The sequence below is a fragment of the Solanum dulcamara genome, chromosome 1 (genome assembly GCF_947179165.1).
Source record: "Solanum dulcamara chromosome 1, daSolDulc1.2, whole genome shotgun sequence".
In the NCBI taxonomy this organism is placed as follows: Eukaryota; Viridiplantae; Streptophyta; class Magnoliopsida; order Solanales; family Solanaceae; genus Solanum; species Solanum dulcamara.
In genome coordinates this window covers 65751981-65769242 of record NC_077237.1, presented here as the reverse complement: position 1 = coordinate 65769242, position 17262 = coordinate 65751981, and the positions used below count along the sequence as shown (strand labels likewise).

At 37.9% G+C, this 17262-nt stretch overlaps 1 protein-coding gene across 1 annotated transcript; it reads left to right on the top strand.

Annotated features, from left to right (window-relative positions):
* The first annotated feature begins 16300 nt into the window (after nt 1-16300).
* LOC129893575 (uncharacterized) lies at nt 16301-16657 on the top strand. Its single transcript, XM_055969084.1, has one exon. The coding sequence runs from the start codon at nt 16301-16303 to the stop codon at nt 16655-16657; it is 357 nt and encodes a 118-aa protein (XP_055825059.1).
* Nucleotides 16658-17262: the final 605 nt, after the last annotated feature.

Sequence of the window (17262 nt, the reverse complement as noted above, 5' to 3'; positions counted from 1 at the left end):
TCTCACAGACCATATACCGCAATCACAATATCTCATTATCATTGCCACCTACTCGTGGTTAAGGAATTATAATACATCTACTATATTACCGTAAAACTGCCTCGGTTAAGAACTCAAGATATAAAGGTTTAAAGGTGTTCATTTTCTTTCTCAAAAAGAATTTCCATATTTCTCAACTTCCCATGTTTCATAATAATGAGGATGAATGCATCAAAACACATATGGTATGGAAGCAATATTCAACTCAACATGTAGTACAAGGTTCAAAGTTTTCAAAACTTAACCTTCACATGATACTCACCCTCAATAAATAGAAATGGGAAGAAAGTATTTCAATTTAAGTGTTCACCACTTTCTCAACAATATTTCAATACTAAAGCATGCTCAAAACCCCTAAAACAACCCCTCAGGTGGGCATCACAAGTCAAATAATACCCTCAAGCCTCTTTCCCAAGAAAATCATGAATCACATGCTCTCAAAGCAAATACGATAACAAATAAGGCCCCCACACGGGCTATATAATACAAATAAGCCCCCACACGAGCATCAAAATATATATAATATTCTCAATGCATACTACAACCCTATCCCAAAGTCTATAACATATAAATGACTAATTACCCCATCTTAGTCTCAAAGAAGGATAGCCAATCTTACCTCAATTGTCGAAACCGCATTCGAACACCTCCACCGGATGAGAAACTCTCAAAATCAACACCCGAAATGACAACCCACTATCAACAATGGTACATACATATCACAAGGAGTTCAATGACACTCATATTGATAGGTTTCAGAACTGGGGGTAAAATGGTCCAAAAAATAATTATTTTTAAAAAGGGTCAAATCTAGAATTTCATTTAAAAATAATGTTCTACACATTAAGTAGAGTTTGTGGCAGAAAAACTCATTAAAATCGAGCAAGAATCGAGTTCCAAATCATAAAAATATAATTTTTTTATTTGGAAGAAAACCCCATAACTCACCTTTAAAATCTTGATTTAATGATGTTTTGGAAGATAATAATTGCAAAAAATAGTAAAGGATAATCTCACCACGATCCTCCTTGCAAAAAAAGTCACAATTTAAACCCAAGAATCATTAAATATGGAGCTAAGATGAACAAGAAACAATCCTCCAAAATCCATTAAAATTCCAATTCAAAAATGATAAAGTCAACAGCTAGATTAGCGAATCTCTGTTGTGAAATTCTTTTCCTAATCACTACCTCCCTCCTGGGAAAGCAATGAATATGGGCAAGTTCTTAATGCATGCACTTATTAAGAAAGACTTTTGAATGAAAAAATCACAATACATGCAAAAATAAATCATGAATATCAATCCTACTTTTGCCTATTTTAGTTAAGTCGTCATGGTTCCCACAATCCTAGTTGTGGGTTTAGCTACTCATACTTGTAAGTTAAAGAATAATAATTTGTGAAGAATTCATGAATTAATACCTATGCAGATGAAGAAGTCAATCTTGAATCAACGACACAAATCACAAATAAAGAATAAAAACTAGAATAATATATCAAGAATCAATCTCCAAAAGTAACTAAGTATAGCTACACAATGTTCACAAAGTACTCAAAAACTAGTAAAAAGGTTGAACCCTAAAAATAAAATAAATTTGGGTATTTATAAAAATATAAAATTGTCCTAAACCAACTAGGAAAACTGAAGTCGGCACCTTTCACGCTCACTCACCATGGATCGTACTGAACTTCACGGTCTGTGGTCCTGTTCTGTGGTGTTTAACTTGGCTCTTGCTGCATAGCTTTTATCTCTTTATGAGCACCCATCACGCCTCGTTGTGATGACTACGACCCGTACTGGGTTCCGTGGTGATAAATTTTGACAATTTTTCACTTTCCTTCATCAATATCTACGAGCAATTACCACAGTCCGTATTGGGCTCCATGGGCCTTAATGAGTTCCATGGAGCCACACTTGGCAAAATTTATCCTATCAACACCTTTACAAGATCAGTAGTACGACACCCACCACGGCCCGTGCAATACACTACGGTCCGTCGTGGATTCTATGGTATTGTACTTAGCATCTCCAGCCAGCTTTCTTCTACCATCATCTCCACGACCACCACCATGGCTCGTGAAAGGCACTATGGTCTGTGGTGAGGCTTATACTCCTCGACACTCAGCAAAACAGTGCTTAGACCCACATAATTATCCAAACTTGTGCGGACTTAGTTTTTCTACAAAACAAACAAAACCATATCATTTCTATAGAAATATGCTTGCAACGCATACTAATTTACCATTTTGAGTGTCGAAAATATCATAAATACGCGATATATCAACACCCTCACCTTAGAACCATTGTTTGTCCTCAAGAAATGACATAAAACAGAACAACACGACGCACAAATACAAAAGACTGTAGTACGGATATATAGAAGCCCATCTCATTAACCATGACTCATTTACAACTATACAATATATTGACAGTCCAACTAACTAACAAGGATCTATCTACGACATAGCACTACTCACAGTCAACCAAACAAATGCAACTGATAGTGTACCAAGCAATATAGCAATTCAATAACATAATCATAGTGCCCTCACCATAAAAAAGTCTCTCTCACAGTGTATAGAGAATAAAAAGAGACTGGAACAAAACTCTCGCACTCTCAAAAGAAATTCAAATAATGCAAAAGTAAACACCATAGGCTTGCCCTTATTTTCAATATTTCGACTCTTGAATAACCTTTTTAGGATCATAATAGGACTTTTTAGGTTTGTAACATAGGCTTAGTGTTAGGGTAGGATATATTTAGGATAAAAGTGACTAATTTGTCCCTCCAACCACTACTTTGACTTAGCTCACTTGTTTTCAACCTTCCAAACTCTTGTTGTTCCCTTATTTCCTCCTTCTTACTTTTCGATTGTGGTTTCCGCTTTTGTTCACTCTATTTCATTCTTTTTTTTCTCTTTTTTTAGGACTCATTTTTGCATAGCATTTTCTTTTTTATTTGCGAACACAACCCATTGTGTTCTTTTCCTCTCACTCTACCATTCCTTTCATGCCCTAACTTTTCTGCTTTCCTTATGGTAACCACCCACAACTTAGACTTTTGGACAAAGTTGAAGTACATAATTACCTAAGAGGGACCTGAGCCAAGATAAAGGCTATTCAATCATTTCAGTAAGACAAACCAGGCAAGTTCTAGCTTACAAGTGCATTGTTCGAACTAAGTAGTTAAGCTCACATGCACATGGCACATATATTATACTATTAAATACTAATCAACCCAGTCATGTCCTAGCTAGCATTTGATCGACAAGTCAATATATACTATACCCTACATAGATCCTAACAAGTCAGTTTTCAAAAACCATATTAATCATATAGTGTTTCAGAAAAATTTCAGTTGGGAGTCATTTAGTTCAATTCAAGGAGAGTGGTCATACCTGCAATAACCTAGGCATCAGTCGGTGGTGATGTAGGCTCTCCCGAAGGGTCATTGCCTGTAGCATGAGTAAGTGCTCTAGGTGGCACTTTACTCACCATCTCAGTTAGAGTGCTAGAAAGTGCAGCACCATTGGATGATGCTCCAAATTTAGCAGCCTCAAGTTGTTGCTTCCCAAGCTCTAGTTTGTCCTAGAAGTCGAGCCCATTTTTCCTCTTTTCTTTGTGCTCTCCTGTCCCTTTATACATCATTTGGAGAATCATCTTCCTTTCACTGCTTTTTGCCCTTGCCCTTTTTATCAGGGTCGTATGTCAAAACGGACCCCCAAACTCCATCTAGCTGTACAGGTGCGAGCGGTTCCAACAACAACTGTAGCAAAGTATTTGTAGCACTCACTAAAACAGTAGAGGACAAATTTTCTTACAATTTACCTATATTTTGTTTTAAGAAAGCCATATTTTTCTTGAAGGATTCAGTCTCTGCATCACCTAGACGACTATTCTTGGAAGTGATGTGCGCCTCAAGGCCATCAATACTTCTCTGTATCAGTGTTACCTCCTACCTGAGCTCGATTTGGATCTGAGTAGCCTCCTCTTGTATCTGTTTCTAGACCACCCTAGGTAGTCTCTCAATCACCTTATCAAACAATGCCCGTGTCTGCCTTTGGTCCTGTACCATATGCTCAAGGACTACATAAGGGACAATTATCATCAGCCTAAAACTGTGGTGTAGACGGGGTAGGCCTGGTGTCTTCCCTCGGGCTGCTCGGCTGCCTCCTCCATCAGAGGGTATGATATCTCACCCTCCAAAGTAAGAGTAGGAGGAGGTGGGCCTATAGGCATAGTGATTATCCCAATAGATCAGCCCATCTTGGATTTGTAAAGTGGGTTGTCCAAATCCTTTATGATCATTACATTTGTGGAATTAAATATTGGTATGCGCTTGTCAAAGTGGAAATTTACCATTGTCCCCGCGGCCTCACATAACGCAGTGATCAAAAAAGGGAATGGGATTCCAGCCAGTTCATTAAATGCTCGATCCCGAATTTCAACCACAATTAGCCTCCTGTTGTGTAGTCCTAATCGACCCATAATGCAAGCTACTAGAGATGTCTGTGTGGGATGAAGGGTTTTGTCATTCGCAGTTGGTCAGAGATGGGCACGAACAATGGCCCACCAAAACTTAGCTGGAAACGTGAGGGATGCCTTAGTAATCTATTTCCTCGCATTTGCGACCCATGGCGCATTTACTCCCTCAATAGCAATATATTTTTCGATCTATTCCATAATCATTTGGTGCACTATAGGATCACCCATCTTTGCCTCATTACTAACCTCATGGTATCGGTGCTCATAAAGGCTTATTCGAACATCAGTCTGGAATTCTGGACCATATAGGAACCTGTTGATTGTAGTCTTTGAGATATCCACTATCATGCCTCAAACTGTGACTTCATTCGATGGTGGTTGTTTTAACGCTAATGCCTTTTTTTCTTTTTAGAGATCCTCTCAGCCATATCATTGAACATTGAGGCTGCATAGGCTAAATAGAACTCCCAGACTAGATTTTTACCATAATATCCTGGGTCTTTAGTCATCCACCTGAAATGATGTTTTAGAACAGGTCTTTGAGCTTAGGTAGGGCAGAGAGGTTATCAGGGATCACTTAAACCTCTGGCACAATGACTCATTTACATAAGCCCTTAGACCCTTTGGTGAGGCTATTAAGAAAGATATCATGTTAGCCTGGAACCAACCACCTGTTTCTCAGAAAAGTGATGATATTTCGGCGTGCGACTGGGTCACTTTCCTTTGCGTGAGAAAACTTCTCTATAGAGTCAGGTCCGTCATCCCCAGCAGTAGCAGCAGTCTCCTCACCAGCATTACTACCCACCTTTCCAGATTGTGCATCGTCCTCGCTTGCCTTATTAGCTGAGTTGGTTGCCTCCTCTTCAGACTGGGAGGGAGTAGCCTCAGCCTCAGTAGCTACTTTGGACCTAGTTATGCGGGGAGCGCGAGGAGAGATGTGGGTATCCATGTGGACTTCTGACCTACTTGATTCATTACTGCCCAACCTTTGCACTGACTCATATGCTGACTCATGCTTTGATTCTTCGGATGGGGAGTCATGGAGTTGGTATTGGGAAGCATTCTTGGTGCATGGTCGTGCCATGGTACCTGCAAAATCTCCAAATGGTGAGTAATTGAACAAATCGATGCGTTGAATTAAAATGGGTACTCAGATTTCCCCTTGATTCGTATAAGCATGATAATAACCCTTAAGAAGTGATGTCGCTCAATCTATCATAGGGTGATCGCAGGCGGAAACTGAAAAAAATATTTATACAGTTTTCAAAATTTTAGGAAAAAAATCAAGTGTGGCAGTACGGGAGACCATCACGGGCAGTGAAGATCATAACGGACCGTGAAGGCTTCCGTATTGCCTTCCAGTGGCTATGTCTCAGGACGTGCTAGAAATATTTCCAAGTGTAGGAACCACAGAATAGCACCACGGCCTGAGATGAACTTCAAGGTTCGTAATGCCTCCCATGATCCTACTCTTGGAAATTTTTGGTAGAGAGGACAACAGGCCTCCACCACGGATCGTGAAATGAAATATGATCCGTGGTGAAGGTCATCATCCCCGTCCTCGCAGTTCCACCATTAACAACTAACTTCACTTTAGACAACTCAATCTTTACATAAATTCAAGAACATATAGCACATTGAAACACGTAATTCAAAAGTTAGGCATTCATAGATCAGAAAATACAAGTATGCAACGACTCCACAATCCAACCACTTCTATCCAAAATTAAATAACCCAACACATACACAGATATAAACATAGTCCAAACTATCCTAATAATTATGCACACATGATCTACACTACGACACAACTCCCATTGTGCATCGAGCCAAGGAATTGAAAAGAAAAACTTACCAAATTCGTTCAAAGTATGTTGCACACCATTGATTTTCTCAATACTAGGGACTAGAATACTCCGTTACACACACAAATCACTATTTGCAATTTGAACTCGTGAGAGTTGGATGGTTTTTTATAAAGGCATTTGGAAGAGGTGTTTGTGGTGTTTCACCTTAGTAGGAAAGAGTGGGAGTGGCCCAAATTATGTGGAGGAAATGGGTAATAACAAAATGCCCTAATTAATTTGGACTCAGGTCAAAACCTGGTCAACTAAATTTAATTTAGCCAACAGGGTTTCATGATCCATGGTGGGTACTCATGAAGAGGACCACGAACCATATTCCTATTTCATGATGCAAGAGTTAAACAAAATAGAAGTGGACTTACCTGGGTTGCAAGAAGGGCAAGACGGGTCATGAAGTTTGTCACAAGTCGTACTGCCTACCGTATTGATGGACTTAACAACAAAATCCCAAAAGGAAAAACGGTCCGTGAAATACAACACGGGCCGTAATCCCTCCAGTAATACTGAAGGTTCTGAAGACTGTACTCATCACACCACTCCATCATGGGGCGTGGTTCCCTATACGATCTATATAGGTGCCCGTAGTGGGGAGCTTATGCCAATTTATTTTATATTTTTCTCCTCCTCTGAGACCCTGTAGTCACTGAACACACCATGACATTATAAAACATTAAATTACAGAATTTAACCTATCTAATGCTAATAAAATCCTTGGGTTGCCTCTCAAACAGCCCTTAATTTAATGTCGCGGCATGATGCAGGTCCCCTGACTACTCAGACTTTATTAAGTTGGAATTCTTCAACCACTTTAACTTCGTCCGGAGATCCCATGTACTGCTTCACTTGCTGTCCATTTACTTTGAACCTATGACCATATTAAGTTTCAAGTTCCACTGCTCCATGAGCAAATACTTGTGTGATGGTGAACGGTCCAGACCACTTTGACCTCAACTTGCTTGGAAACAACTTCAGCCTAGAATTAAATAGCAACACTTTGTCCCCGCTGCTGAATTGGCACTGCTTAATATGCCTATCATGGTAGAGTTTCATCCTCTCTTTGTAAAGAGAAACACTCTCATACGCACGCAAACGAAACTCATCCATTTCATTGATTTGATCCAGCCTTATATGCGCAGCTTCACTCCAATTTAAGTATAACTTTTTCAAAGCCCACAATGCCTTATGTTCCAGTTCTACAGGCAAATGGCAAGTCTTTCCAAAAACTAACTGGTATGGGGACATACCAATGGGTGTTTTGAAAGTTGTCTGATATGCCCATAGAGCATCATCAAGCTTCCTTACCCAATAAGTTCTGTTGGCATTTACAGACTTTGCTAGAATATCTTTGATTTCTCGGTTTTACACCTCAACCTACCCACTAGACGATGATATGGAGTAGCTACCTTGTGTTTTCACATACCATATTTTGCCAATAGACTCTGAAAGACCTTATTACAGAAGTGGGAGCCCCCATCACTAATGATAGCAGAGTCCCAAATCTAAAAAAGATGTTTCTTCGCAGAAAAACAACAACACTTTTGCTTTCATTTCCACCCATTTGGAGACATAATCAACTGCTACAAGAATGTACTTCATCCCATATGAACTCACGAATGGCCCCATGAAATCGATGCCCCATACATCAAACAACTCCACTTTCAGGATTGGTGTCATATGTAGCTCTTTATGCCTATATATGTTCCCCTGCCTTTGATACTGGTCACAACTCTTCACTAAGTCATGTGCATCTTTATAGATAGTTAGACAGTAGTATCCACATTACACTATCTTTTGCATTGTCCAGCTCCCACTATGGTGTCCACCTACTTGTGATGAGTGATAGAACTCCAAAATGCTCAACATATTTGCTTCTAGGGTGCACCTCCCGATGACATTGTCAGCACACATCCTGAATAGGTATGGCTCATCCCAGAAGTACCTCCAAATATCATGCAAAAACTTCTTTCGCTGGTGGAAAGTAAGTTCTTCAGGCATAAGATCACTAACAAGATAGTTAGCATAATCAGTAAACCAATAAATAAGATCAAGAGTGGCAACTAAAACTTGTTCATTTCGGAAGGAATCATCGATGTCAAGCGTATCCTTACCTCTATCTTCATCTTTTAGCCTGGAAAAGTGGTCAGCTACCTGATTTTCACTCCCTTTATGGTCCTTCACCTTAAAATCAAATTCCTGGAGCAACAGGACCCATTTGATCGACCTTGGCTTAACATTTTTCTTGGTCATCAAATATCGCAAGGGTGCATGGTTAGTGTGCACAATCACTTTGATACCCAAAAGGTACGCTCTGAATTTTTCAAATGCGTACACTACTGCCAATAATTCTTGCTCGGTGATAGTGTAATTCTTTTGGGTTGCATTTAGCACTTTTCTAGCATAGTATATGGGATGAAAAATATTGTTGCGCTTCTTTCTAGCACAACTCCCAAAGCGACACTCCTAGCATCACACATGATATCAAATGGGGCAGTCCAGTTAGGAGCAACAATCACTAGGGTTGAGATCAACTTCTTCTTCAAGCACTCAAACACTTTTATGCATGCCTCATCGAAGTAAAACTTTTTCTCCTTCTCCAATAACTTGCACAAAGGGTGTGCAATTTTAAAGAAATCCTTGATAAAACGCCTATAAAAACTTGTATGGACCAGTAAGCTATGAATACCCTTTATAGAGATGGGAGGAGGCAATTTCTCAATCACCTCTATCTTTGCCTTATCAACCTCCAACCCTTTTTCAGAAATCTTGTAACCTAGCACAATACCTTCTTTGACCATGAAGTGGCATTTTTTCCAGTTCAAAACTAGGTTAGCCTCTTCACATCTCTGTAAAAAGCCCTGCTAAGATTCAACAAACAGTTATTGAAAGTATCACCTACCACTGAAAAATCATCCATAAATACCTCAATAGTATCCTCCACCATGTCAGAGAATATAGACATCATGCAACACTGGAACGTGGAAGGAGAATTACATAGTCCAAATGGCATGCACTTTAATGCAAAGGTGCCATAAGGACATGTGAAGGTGGTCTTCTCTTGGTCCTCTGGTGCTATGGAGATCTGGTTGTAGCCAGAGTACCTATCAAGAAAACAGTACCAACCTCTGCCTGCCAACCTATCTAACATTTGGTCCATGAAAGGCATTGGAAAATGATCCTTCAAAGTCTATTTTTTAAGTTTCCTATAGTTCATGCAGACTTGCCATCGAGTGACTAGCCTAAGTGGGACCTGTTTATTCTTATTATTCGCGACAACTGTCATACCTCTCTTCTTAGGGACACATTGAACAAGACTCACCCAGTTGCTGTCGAATATGGGATAGACCACACCTGCATCTAACAACTTAATGATTTATTTCTTTACTACCTCTTGCATAGGTGGGATTTAATCTCCTCTAGTGTTCAATACTCGGAATTCAATCCTCCTCCAAATGAATTTTGTGAGTGTAAATGATAGGAGGTATACCTATGATATCAGTAATAGTCCACCCAATAACTTTCTTATACCTTTATAATACCTCCACTAGTGTTGTAACTTGTTCTTCACTCAAATCTGCAGCAATAATGACTGGCAAATTGTTATGCTCACCAAGAAATACGTACTTCAAATGGACCAGCAATTCTTTGAGCTCAAGTATAGGTGGCTTCTCTATGGATGGTTTAGCAAGTAGAGTCGGCATGTTCTTTAAGTCAAGGTCAAGCTTTTTGGAAGCATATGAGTGTGAATCCACACCCTTCAAAGCATTTACAGATTCATTATACCCCTCAATACCATTACCATCGAAATTCATGATTACAGTTGCTAAAGGCTCAATAGCAAGCCTTTCCTCAATGGGCACATCAGTAACACTTTCTACCTTAATATCGAGCATAGATATCCTAGACATATTTGTTGGTTGTTTATGAAGGCACATACATTGAACTTGACCTGTTCATCGTTAAGTCTGAATGTGAGTTCTCCATGCTCCACATCTACCAATGCTCTTCTAGTCACCAAAAATGGTCTCCCCAAGATGATAAGAACCTCAAAATCAACCTAGCAATCTAATATGAAAATATTAGCAGGAAAAATAAACTTACCCACTCACACCAACATATCACACAAAATTCCAACTAGGCATTTCAAAGACCTATTTGCCATCAACATCCACATAGAAGTTAGTTTGGGGGCTCTCAAGACCAACTATCTGTAGATGGCTAGCATCATTAAATTTATGCTAGCGTCTAAGTCACATAGAGCCTTTGCAAAATCGAAAGCACCAATGGTACAAGGTATGGTGAATGCGCCCGGATTATTTTTATTTTCCACTAATGACCTTGTAGTAATAGCACTATAGTGATGTAAGTTGTCGGCTGGCTCAAAAGAAACCGTCCTCTTCTTTGTAACCGAACCCTTCATGAATTTGGCCTAACCTGGCATTTATTCAAATGCTTCTACCAATGGGATGTTGACTGATATTTCCTTAAGAATTGAAATAAATTTCAGAAACTTGTCATCCTCGGCCTTTTTCTTTATTATATGTGGGAATAGAGGCGGTGGTTTGCGAACAAGTGGTAAAGGGTGAGGTCTCTCTACTTTTGTTTGTTGCGTACCACTGTTCTCTTCGATCATTTTTTGCTCAATTACTATCTCATCACCCTCATCATCATCCTCGAACAACACTGCCTTATGTACCTGATACCTCATCTGCTCATCACTCTTAGAAGTTGCATCCTTAATCTGCTCAGTGCCTACAATAATAGTGTCAAAAATTACCTTACCACTCCTCGTTGTCACTGCCATGCATTGCCTATCTTTCCTAGAACTTTGCACTGTGTCACTAGGCAAAGTACCAGTCTTCTTCTGATTAAGTATTGCTGACAACTGGCCTATCTGATGCTCTAATTGCTTGATAGAGGTAGAGTGTGAATCCACCAACTAGCTGATATTAGATATGTTTCCTCGAATATCTTTGACTCCAGACTCAGTTGCCTCAACTTTTTGTAGGACCTTTGCCATTATCTCTTCTAGTTTAGAGCCACCATTATTTTTACTGGCTCGCTCTCAGTTCCTAGGTCGCACATACACCCCATTTCTATAATTTTTGAAGTTTTCTTTATTCTACCACTCTCCTTGATCACGATTTTCGGTTTGGTCATAATATTTTCTCTTTAAAAGTTCCGACCTTGGTTCCTATAGTTGTATGTCTGGAAACACCCCTGGTTATTTAGAAACTTGGCTTCCTCCTCATAGTTAAAGTCTGGCTCATCATATTGACTTCTAGTATCCACAGCTTTCACCTTCTCTAATCTTCCACCTAACAGGCGCTTGGTCAATAGGTCCATCTGTGTTCTTATGTGACCCATGTCTTGATCATGCTCCTCCTCTTTTTGCTTTTGTTCTATTGACATCTCAAACGTGAATCCCGAACAATCTGTATCTTTGGTATACCAAGCCCTATTGTTCTTTGCGAGCTGATGTAGAATTATTGTGGCTTCTTAAAATGTCCTAACCATAAAGGATCCCCCACAAGCTACATCTATCACTGGCTTGGTTACAAAGTTATAAGACCTGTAGAATATCTCTTTCAAATGCTTATCAGTCATATTGTGATTTGGACACAGCTTTATCTTCTATCTGAATCTTTCCCAAGTTTCATGTATTACTTTATTAGATCGTTGTTTATGAGTATTAATCTCATCCTTGATTTACAGCTTCTTGGATGGTGGGAAGAATCTTTCCAGAAATGCCTCTCTCAACTCTTTTCAAGTTGATTTAGAGTCATGAGGGAGTTCATTTAGCCATTTCATCTCCTCCCCAGACAGAGACAATGGAAATAAACACAGTCGTACGGCTGATTGGCTAACCTTAAGGATTCCAAATGACTTGCAAGTAGCAATAAAGTTCATCAAGTGCTGGTTGGCATCATCACTAGCTGTTCCACTAAATAGTCCCTTCAAATTCAGCATTTGCAGCATTGTACTAGTGATAGTGAACTTCACACCTGGAGATAGTGGTGGGACAAATATAGCTCTTGTAGCCCCTGCACTATCTGTAGCAGCATCATCATCAACCAAAGCAAAGTTCACAAGTCTTTAATCTCTGCCCTGCAAAGCTCCATTAAGTTCATTCCTGTTGTCAACACCATCCCTGACTTGATTTTCAGCTAGCTCTCTCAGCCTTAGCGCCTCACGCTCTTGTACATTCATCTTGCAAATTGATCTTTGTAGTTCAGGATTGTATGGAAGTAGTGGTTCACCCTTTCTTCGGGTGGTTGACATGCACTATCTGTTCCCTACAACAATAAAAAAGAAGCCAAAAGTAAAATTAGAAAATAGAACTACAAACTGAAGTAGCAAATAATACAATATTTCAAAAACTGTATATTCTCCGGCAACGGTGCCATTTTAATAACGCTCAATTACATCTCTTGAAAGAGATATAGACGATCGTTAGCAGTATATTTTTCCCAACTAAGAGTCGGGGTTGAACCCATAGAGAATAGGTTGAAACAAATTCTATTATCTATCACTATTGAGTCGTAATTGCTACTTCCCAAAAATAAACTTGCATAAAGTAAAAGTGGGGGTTTTGGTTTTAGTTTAGAACAAGTAACAATGCAAAGACAAGTAAATAAGATTAAAGTTGTAAACTATTTGAAGGCTAGACTAGGATTGTGTTCCCCATGACTTGTTAGTTAATAGACTAATCATATTCATGATATCGTTCATTGTATTACTATTATTATTATTATTACTATTATTATTACTATTATTATTACTATTATTATTACTATTATTATTATTTTTATTACTATTATTACTATGATTATTATTATTATTACTATTAATAGTAGTAGTAGTAGTATTACTATTACTATTATTATTACTATTATTATTATTATTATTATTATTATTACTATTACTATTACTATTATTATTATTATTATTATTACTATTATTATTATTATTACTACTACTACTATTACTATTATTATTATTACTACTATTATTATTATTACTATTACTATTATTACTATTACTATTATTATTACTACTATTATTATTACTATTACTATTACTATTGTTTCTATTACTATTACTACTATTATTATTATTACTACTATTATTACTATTTGATCTCTAGGGTTTATGATGTAAATTATAAGTATTTTAAATTATACTTCCAAAGGATATTATCTATATGAATTATGTATGGGCTGATATAAATTTTATGATCATGCATATTTTCAAGTGAATTACATGATTTTCAAAGTCAATTGATTATGCAATTGAGTTTTACTCTAAGTTCAAGGTTTGAATTCCATGCAAGTTATGAAGTAAGGTGACTTAGGGCCCTATGTGGTGACCTAAGGCCTAACCATATGCATTATGCAAATATGATTGTAATGATCAAAGGACAATTTTCACATTACAAGTATGTTATGAAAATGAGCTACTCTATGATTTCAAACCTATGATCATGACTATGATATATGTAATTATGATTTCTATGCTATGCATGTATTCCGTGGGATTTGACTTAGCACCGAGTGGACGTGAGGTGGGGGCCCTACCAAAAGCCTTAGTAGCAGCATCATATCCCATAAACTACGTGCCACAGTAGGTTGCCTTCATGGCTTAACTATTGGATCCATATATAGCGTATGTATGACCTGCCTAGCGAGGTAGAGTCTACCTTGACAAGTAGATCCCCCTTTTCTTCGTTGTATGGGGAGACAACGAGATTTCATGTTATAGCTCGCATGGTCTTATTTTCGGTTATGGTTCCTAACTCACATATGTATGATCTCTTAAATATGTCATAATTTTTAATTTATGCTTTTAAATGCTTTGGTCAATATGATTTTCTCGTGACTTTACTTATTCCATCTTATCATGTGTTTTACTTGACCTTTGCATTCCATGATTTACTTTGCATGTCACACCCTCATACTTAGTACATTCCAACGTACTAATGCATACTTTTGCCTACATTATCTCATAATGTAGGGGTTGAGGTTGAAGATCATATTTTTCTACGTGGCTAGTTAAGCTTTTCTATCCGGCGGTGTTTGTGGTGAGTCCTCATTTATGGAAACTAGTCATCGAGTTGGTTATTGTTTCAAAGACTTTCGTTATGTTTCATTTTGACGGTGAGCTAGGGACATGTCTTAGCCCCCGCCCATATTCATGAGTAGAGGCATGTAGTTGGAAAAATGTTTCGAGTCTATGTTGTCATGTGACATTCTTCATTTACTATTCATGGTTTAGACTCTCTTATGATGTTTTCGCTTTTATTTTACCTTGTGTATGCTTATGATATGTACAAGAGGCTTCGTTGGAGTTCTTCGGGGTTTCGATCGCCGTGTTACGACTAGGCCCTAGGTCGGATCGTAATATTACTACCATTAGTACTATTATTATTATTATTATTATTATTACTATTACTATTACTATTACTATTACTATTATTACTATTACTGTTACTATTACTATTATTATTATTACTATTACTACTACTATTATTACCACTATTACTATTATTACTACTATTACTATTCCTATTACTAGTATTACTATTACTAAAATTATTATTACTATTACTAGTATTACTATTACTATTACTATTATTATTACTACTACTATTATTATTATTACTATTATTATTACTACTATTATTATTATTATTATTACTATTACTATTATTACTAGTATTATTACGATTATTAAAATTATTATTATTATTATTATTATTATTACTATTATTATTATTATTATTATTATTATTACTATTACTATTATTATTATTACTATTACTATTATTACTATTACTATTATTAATATTATTACTATTATTATTATTACTATTATTACTATTATTATTATTACTATTATTATTATTATTATTATTATTACTATTACTATTACTATTACTATTGTTGTTGTTATTCGCTTCTTTTCTTCCGCTTGTGATGGTTCATTGTCTATGGTTTTGGACTTTGGGGTTAGGCTTACCTACTGGTAGGTTGATAGCAGTTGTCATCATGACCTGAGTATTCGGATCGTGACACTCTTCTTCTCAGATCGCCTCTCTCTATCTCCCCCCTTCACCAAAAGCAAACCCTAGCTGCTACTCGGTTGGGGTTCAGAGAACCCATATCCTTCCCCCCCCCCCTTTTTTTTTTCTTCTTCTTGCCTCCTTTACATAGATGACCATACACCATCAAAACGCCAGAGCAATTTTAGGGACTGCAAGCTCGGCTCTCTAGTACGAGTTGGGTCCTCTGTTCTTTCTTCTTCTTGTGGTCTGGGAGTATAGTTGCATATTGGAAAGCAAACAACTTCATTAGAGAGTAACTTCGACTAGCAACAGTGCTAAGATAAATACAAGCTTTACCTAGGTTCTACCTGCTGGAGTTGGTACCTTCGATGCACTTGTTATGTGATCTGGTTCATATTCAAAATTCATATTTGTTGTGTACAATATTAGGCTTTCTCAGATTTATTGTTTTAATACTGTTCACGGCTATATGCAAATTTAGTTATTGTCTTTACCTAATTATTTATTGGATAAAATCTTTCTATCTTGTGTTGTTCTTGCTTTTCTTTGGTTTTTGGATTTGCTAGAGTGTTATAGACTCTCCGCATGATTCAGATTTTAAGTAAAATCTTTGTCTTGTACTTGTTGTCAGGTTTACTTTTGCCAAGTGGCTTGGAAGAATGATGGTGAACTAGGATCATGTCTTCGATTGAGGTCGTGGTCGAGATGGAGTAGTGGTAAGCGATCTATAGGGTCTCATAAACTAATAATAGGGTCATGGAACATAGGGTCACTGACAGAAAAGTCTATAGAGCTAGTGAAGATTCTCAAGAAGAGAAGGATTAATATAGCTTGTGGCCATGAGACTAGATGGGTAGGTATGAAGCTAGAGATATTGACGGATTTAAGTTGTGGTACTCAGGAGGCTCAAGGGATAAAAATGGGGTTGGTATTCTAGGAGACGGGGACCTTAGAGAACAAGTGGTGGAGGTTAGGAGAATCAATGATAGGATGATAAAAATTAAGCTAGTCATTGGTGGGGTGAATGTGAATATTATTAGTGTTTATGCCTCCTATGTGGGCCTGAACAAGGAGGTCAAAATGCTCTTTTGGGAGGAGTTGGACAAGGTAGTGAGAGGTATACCGAACTCTGAGAAGATTTTCATCATTGGAGATTTTAATGGCCATATCGAGGCAATTTCAAGTGGATTTGATGATGTACATTGAGGCTTTGGTCTTGGGGAGAGAAATGGAGGTGGAGCTTCGCTTTTGGATTTTTTAGAGCTTTTTGAGTTGGTGGTTGCTAACTCATGCTTTCGAAAAGGGAGAACCACTTGATTACCTTTCGTAGCAGGGTAGCCAAGACTCAGATATATTACTTATTCCTCAGGAAGGATGATAGAAGACTTTGTAAGGATTGCAAGGTCATTCTGAGCGAGAATCTTACTACCCAACACAAGCTTTTGGTTATGAACTTGGAGATTAAGAGGGATAGGAGGAAGAAGACCTTATATGACTGACCGAGGATTAAGTGGGGTGGTTTGACCCCAATCCTTTCTCGTGAGATAAGGGAGAAGTTGATTGGTTTTTTTTTTTGGGGGGGGGGGGGGATTCTGGAGTAGTAGCAGGGATGTGAGCAACATGTGGGATATGACAGCTAATTGCATTAGGGAAGCAACTACTGAGGTACTAGGGATATCGAGAGGTAATTTTAGCGATCATCAAGGAGATTGGTGGAGGAATGGAAAAGTCCAAGGCAAAGTGTTAGCAAAGAAGGTTGCTTATACTAAATTAGTGAAGTGCATGGACAAGGAAAAAAAGCGGACACTTAA

Excerpts from the sequence above, each read along its gene's own strand:
- LOC129893575 (XM_055969084.1), top strand. The coding sequence starts at position 16,301 with ATGGGTAGGTATGAAGCTAGAGATATTGACGGATTTAAGTTGTGGTAC.